Below are 7024 nucleotides of genomic sequence, written 5' to 3' on the forward strand. Positions count from 1 at the left end.
CAAACCTAACCACTATTCTTATACCATTTGTGTTCTAAGTAAAAAATAAATAAATTAGTAAGAGTGCATTTGGTAGTAATTTTAGAAAACGTTTTTAGTCTTTCTAATATATAAATAATAAAAAAATTTTAAGGGTTAGAAAGATTAGAAACATTTTCTAAAATTTTTGTCAAATAGGCTTAATAAGCATTTAAATTTGCAATGTTTAAAATAAAAAATAAAAAATGAGAATGTGAAAAGCATGGATGATGACTTATTTCTTGAATCCCAAACAGATAAACCGGCAACTTGAGTGAGAGCATCCCTCCAAATCTGCACCCTCTTCATATTCTCCTTGAAATTCTCTTCATGTTTAGCCAATGCTTCTCCAAATTTTCCTCTGTGATTTCTGACATCTGAGGGATCCACATTGTAGAAAATTGGGACAACCCTCTGTGCCCTGGATTCCTTGCACTCCAGTATCTTCACCAGCTCCTCCAAGCACCACCTGGAAGATGCATAATTTTCTGACAAAACAATGATAGAAAACATGGAGTTTTCAAGAGGTGCAACAACTGTAGAAGATATGGCTTTGCCCCTCTCAAGCTTCTCTTCATCGATGAAACTGTCGATTCCTTGGGCTCGTAACTCCTTGTCGAGGTGAGCAGTGAAGTTATTGCGGGTGTCTTCTCCTCTGAAGCTCAGGAACACATCATAGCGCCTTTGAGAAAAAGAAGCAGCAGCAGCAGCCATTACTCTGAGCAGTAGAGAGACCAAGTCTCAAGTCTAAATTATCCTGTAGGAAATAAAGAGTTCCACAATTCATTAATACAATTCCGAAAACCCCATCAATAAAACGAAAGAAATTCTGGGACGAAATTGTTAGCTCTTTGTAGGATATATCAACCACAAGTGAATAATATGCTAAATTTTCTTAATTGGAAATTTGAAATGAAAAAATAGCTGTAATTGAAGAATACACCTGTGAAATCTCAACAAGAGAATGAGCAATGTAATAACTAAACACTCTGGCATGGGAAGATCATGATGCTGCAGATCATATTATTGAAGTCAAAGTCTGGAAAGCGCGTTGAAGGATAGAAGATGACTTTAGGTATATTTAATAGGGGAAGAAAATATAGGTATATTTAATAAGGGACTGCTCCGAAGTTATTAACAGTTGAAACAGTGCTGGGCTTAACAGGATTGGACAGCGGCATCTCAAAAGTATCGGCCCGCTTAGATACTAAAAATTTTAACATTGAAGGGTGTGGCACCGATTTTCTATGGAGAAACAGGGCTGGGCTTAACAGGATTGGACATCTGCATCTCAAAAGTATCAGGCCCCCCAATAGATACTGAAAATTGAAGGAACCAAATTTTCGATTTTAACATTAAAGGGTGTAGCACCGATTTTTTTGGGGATTATGCTGAAATATCAGTGAAAATTAAATAAAAAATATGAAAATTTGGATGGTCAAGATTTCCATCTCATATATCGTGTCATCTCATATATTGTGCTGGCACCACCCATTAAGTGATACATCACGATATTTTCGTCCTTGGTTGAAACTCATATGGGTCTCATTTATGTGACTATCACAAAAAACACCTTACAAGGGAAAGTTGGCACCTACATTTCATGGTAGAAAGTTGATATGGGTTTGCCTAATGCCTCAGTACATGCTAGGCAGTTGGCTACCGACACTGAATAAAAATAAGCCCTACAACACAAGTGCTTCCCATTCGTCAAGGCCCATTATCCATGTCATTAATAAAGGGTTGGTTGTTTCCTAATGGTTTGCAATATGTGTTGACGCTTGATAGCCTCTAGCCAATAGATGGCCTTATATCCTTTATCGAGATAGATTATCATAGAATTTTCAATCCATATGAGGAATCTTTGGTACTAACATTGAGTGCATGTTGTTAATTTTAATGTTTGTAGAATCTTAGCCAATTAACAAAGTCCTGTTAACCTACTCAATATCTCTACCTATAAGTAAATAAGGTTTCCTATTATGGCCTTAGTGTTGGGTTGGGTTTCCCTCTCATGTGGAAGATGGTCCAAATATGTCAAACCCTATAAAGCTCATATGATATGACATTTTTGTCTTTTGGTGTAGGGTTAGTGTTGGGTTGGGTTTCCCTCTCATGTGGAGGATGGTCCAAATATGTCAAACCCTATAAAGCCCATATGATATGACATTTTTGTCTTTTGGTGTAGGGTTTTATGAGAACCCCCTAAAAAGATTCAAATCTCTAAATACTAAGTGAGAAGAGAGCAGTCGTTGGTTTTGAAAGTAAAAAGAGAGAAGAGTAAGAGAGAAAGAAGAAGAAGAAATTGAAGAGTGTGAAAGAGTTGTTCTCATCCAAGAAATAGATCTCCTTGATCCATGGTCCGTTTAATTTGAAACTTGATCAATTGGCTCATAACTTGTAACTCTTCATTCTAGATGGTGACGTCATTAATCGGAGTTGTCTATTTTATATTTTAGCTACCTAACTAGAGTTGGCAGAAATAGAATCACTTCCAAGCAGTCTTGATCAATCTACTTGGTCTTTGTTTTGCACCATTGGATCATGCTAAAATTTTGTTAGTAGCTTTGTCTCTTATATATCTTGATTCTGGTCGGTTGGATTGGTGATTGGAATAGTTAGTTGTAAGTTATAATCATCTAAATAGAGGAGTGCTGAAAAGGAGAGGAGAACATTTTTGTTTTGTACAATCTTTATCAAAGAGTGATATCTCTTTGATCCTTGGTTTGATTGAGGTGAAATTTTAATGGAAGGTTTAGCACTTGTGGTACTTCAATCTAAATGGTTAGATCGTCAATTGGAGTTTTCTAGACAAATTAGCATACCCATATAGAGTACCAAATTTGTAACCTCTTTCTTTCACTCATTTGTCATTTGGTGTTTATGTTTGTGAAGCCAAGAATTTTTGCTTTTGATGATTTCTACTATTGATGGTCCTTACTTAATGTTGGGACAGATTTTGTACTCTCATTTTTGTTGATAGTGAATCTTTTAAGTGGATTATGGTCCAGTGGATTTTACTCCTCATATTAAGGAGGTTTTCCACGGTAAAAATCTTGGTGCATGTGTATAGTTGATTCTTATTGATAAACATTGCTATGATATTGTGTTGATTTTTCTCCCAACAAAGTGGTATCAGAGCCAGGTTGCTTGTGTTGTGTTGAAAAATGGATGTTACTGCAAAATTAGAATGGTGAGCTTAAATGGCTCAAATTATGGTTTGTGGAAAGATAAAATGGAAGATTTATTATATGTGAAGGGTTACCATCACCCTATGTTTGTCGAAAGAAAACATGTTGACAAAGATGAGGAATGGGTATTGCTTCACATGCAAGTGTGAGTATATTTGACAGTATGTAGATGACAATGTGCTAAACCATGTTAGTTGTGAAAAGCATTCATGAACATTGTGGATCAAACTTGAAAAGTTCTATGCTTGGAAGACCGAAAACAACAAAATGTATTTGATGAAACAATTGATTCTTTTGAGATATCATGATAATACTCCTATGACTAATCACTTGAATACATTATAAGGTTTGATAAATCAATTGGCTAGGATGGGGTTAAAATTTGATGAAGAGGTATAGGGCTTATGGCTTTTAGGCACTTTGTTGGATTCTAGGAAGATATTTAGAATGTCATTGTCTAATTCAACTCTAGATGGTGAGTTAACATTGGAAATTACTAAGAGCAGTGTTCTAAATGAAAAGATGAGAAGAAAATCATAACATTTCTCCTCATAGTCAAATGTGCTAGTTACTAAGGCAAGAGGAAGAAACAAGAGCAGGGATATAAAGAATAGAGAAAACAGTAGAAGTAAGTCCAATGGCAGATTTTTTAATGATAAGTGTTACCATTGCAATAAGAAGGGGCATATCAAGAGATATTGTAGAAAGTTGAAGAAAGAAAATAAGAACAAAAGGAAAGAAAAAAAAAACGATAGTAGTGATGAAGATCGAGCTGCCACTACTATAGAAGACTTTCTACTAATGTATGATGATGATATGATCAATTCAGCATATGATGAGACTAGTTGGGTAATAGATAAGTGGTGCTACTACTCATGCTAGATTTTATAGGGATTTTTGCACATCATACACGCCCGGTGACTTCGGAGTTGTGGGAATGGGCAACAATGGTGTGGCTAAGGTTGTTAACCTAGGTAATGTTTGCACCCATTATGGTATGAAACTGCTTCCCAAATATGTAAAGTATGTTCCAGACATTCAATTGAACATTATCTCTGCCAGTAAGCTTGACAACGAAGGCTATTATAGTAGTCTTAGTAATGGTCAATGGAAACTTACTAAGGGCTCTTTGGTCATAGCAAGGTGTAAAAGGAATCCTAATTTATACATGATGTGAGCTGCACTTTCTAAGGATATCATTCATGTTGTTGAAAATGTGGATACAGTTGAGTTGTGGCACAAGAGACTTGGTTACACGAATGAGAAAGGAATGATGGTGTTGTCCCAAAAGAATCACTTGTCTAGGATGACAAGCACATGTCTACAAAAGTGAGCTCATTGCTTGAGAATGAGCAAAATAGAGTTGCTTTCAAGACACATCATTCTTTTTCAAAAAAGAAGAATTTGCTTGACTTGGTCAACTCTAATTTATATGGTCCAATGAATGTAAAAACACTTGTTGGTTCACTATACTTTGTGACTTTTATTGATGACCATTCAAGGAAGATTTAGGCATACACATTGAGGCTTAAGGATCAGGTATTGGATGTGTTCAAGCATTTCATGCTTTGGTTATGAGATAAACTAAAAGAAAATTGAAATGTATCTGAATTGACAATGGAAGAGAATATTCAAGGCCATTTGATGAGTACTACAAGCAACAGGGTATCTGTCATAAAAAAATTCCTCCAAAGACACCAAAGTTGAATGGTTTAGCTAAAAGGATGAACAAGACATTGGTTGACAGAGTGACATGTTTGCTTTCACAAGCATGACTACCTAGATCTTTATAGGGTGAAGCTTTGAATACAATGGTTCATGTGTTGAATCTCTCACCTTTCATTCCTTTGTAGTTTGATATGCCAAATAGAGTTTAGACAAACAAATATGTTTCCTATGATCATTTGTGAGTCTTTGGATGCAAGGCCTTTGTGCACATTCCAAAAGATGAAAGGTCTAAGCTTGATGTGAAGACACGCCAATGTGTGTTTGTGGGTTATGGTCAAAATGAATTTGGGTACAGATTGTATAATCTAGTTGAGAAGAAGTTGATTAGAAGTGGAGACATTGTATTTATGGAAGATCAAACAATGGTAGACATTGATAAGATGGAGAAAGCAGAATTTGACAGCAATGACAAGTTGATTGACTTGGAAATAATTCGTCCAACACCAATGGTAGATCAACTTCTTGTTGACACACAAAATGACCAACATGGTGCAATTGATGATTCAAAACCTATAGAGGTTAGAAATTTTGATGATGTTCTTGACTAGCCATAAGAACCACAAGCTATTCATATAGTCCCACCTAGACGGTCTACCAAGAATTGTTAGTCTTCCACAAGATACTCCCCATGAGAGCATGTGATGTTCACTGATGGGGGAAAACATGAGAGCTTTGAAGAAGCGACAAAGAGTGAGCAAAAGAGTGAGTAGATTGAGGCTATGCAAGATGAGATGAAGTCCTTACACAATAATCACACTTATACATGTGAGTCCTTTCATATTTAGATTTTCTTCCTCCAATAGTTGAGAAAGAAATTTCTATTGTAATCTAATTAAATTCTCTTTTTCCAAATCCTCTCAACATTTTTAAAAAAAGAACATGCTTCAAATTGGTTAGAGATTTTTCTATAAATAGCTCTAGCAGTAGTTGTTTTCCTTATTCCAACCATAGCCTAAATTCCTACCATTCGAACATCATTTGACTCCAAACATAATTGCATTTCTATTTCTTGTATGCCGACATCTAACCCAACTAGATTCTTGGTATAGCCAATGGATGTACTTAACGATTTATTCAAAATATCTTTAATAATTTCCTCAATTAGTAGTGACTCATTCCTAACATATTTGAAGCATAAATGCATAATAAGTCTATCTATCCATTGAAAATGTAACAAAAATAAAGGAAATAAGAGAAGATGTGTCAAGATATATAGTTGGTCTTAAGTCAATGTTTACAAAATTTAATAAAAAGGTTTTCAATTTTGTGGACCTGATTCTTTAATCATTTAACATAATGACTACATTTGGTTGGTGGGATAGGATGAGATAGGAAATGTATATTTTAAAATATCATATCTCATTAGATAACAAATACATATCATAGTATATAATTTCCAATGAGATATGATATCATTGGATATTAGATCTAATGAATATAATATTCTAAGGTAGTATATCCAATGACATATGTTATATTATGCTCTTATCTAGTTTGTAAAATAAATAAAAATAAAATAAAATAGAATATATATATATATATATATATATATATATATATATATATAATATATATATATATATATATATATATATTATTTTTTAATATTTAAAATAAAAATTATATTGTATTCTAATATTTTCTATTTAAAAAAATCTATGATTTAACAATATTCATGATTAAAATATTTAAACTTTATAAATAATTCTTTTTATATTATGTTATTCAATATATAAAAATAATATAACTTAATATTATTCTATAAATATTTTTTTAGTTCTTATTTTTATACACAAATATCATTTTATAATAAAAAAAAATATTTTGCAAAATAAGTGACAAAAAAACAACATAAAAATTGATAAATTTTGTGATACATGAAATATCGATATCCTACATCTTAACTTGGTATTAACGTATCCTATATAGAAATAATATAAAAATAATGGTCAATAATATATCCTATCTTATGTTTCATTAAACATAATGTAAGATTAATGATGAGATAACTTATTATATCTTATCACCTACTAAACATGCAATAAAATATGATATTCCATTTCTTATCCTATCTCATACCATATTCA

General features: G+C 33.2%; 1 protein-coding gene across 1 annotated transcript; it reads right to left on the reverse strand.

Annotated features, from left to right (window-relative positions):
* Positions 1-144: 144 nt before the first annotated feature.
* Positions 145-1047, reverse strand: LOC117909905 (TMV resistance protein N-like). Its single transcript, XM_034823956.1, has 2 exons — positions 962-1047; positions 145-775 (listed from the first exon to the last, which is right to left on the reverse strand). The coding sequence occupies exon 2, from the start codon at positions 730-732 to the stop codon at positions 145-147; it is 588 nt and encodes a 195-aa protein (XP_034679847.1). The 5' UTR covers positions 733-775; positions 962-1047.
* Between the last annotated feature and the right edge of the window lie 5977 nt (positions 1048-7024).

This window comes from Vitis riparia, unplaced genomic scaffold (genome assembly GCF_004353265.1).
Source record: "Vitis riparia cultivar Riparia Gloire de Montpellier isolate 1030 unplaced genomic scaffold, EGFV_Vit.rip_1.0 scaffold460_pilon_pilon, whole genome shotgun sequence".
In the NCBI taxonomy this organism is placed as follows: domain Eukaryota; kingdom Viridiplantae; phylum Streptophyta; class Magnoliopsida; order Vitales; family Vitaceae; genus Vitis; species Vitis riparia.

Bases quoted from the DNA above. Each gene is read 5' to 3' on its own strand.
- LOC117909905 (XM_034823956.1), bottom strand. From the start codon at position 732: ATGGCTGCTGCTGCTGCTTCTTTTTCTCAAAGGCGCTATGATGTGTTC.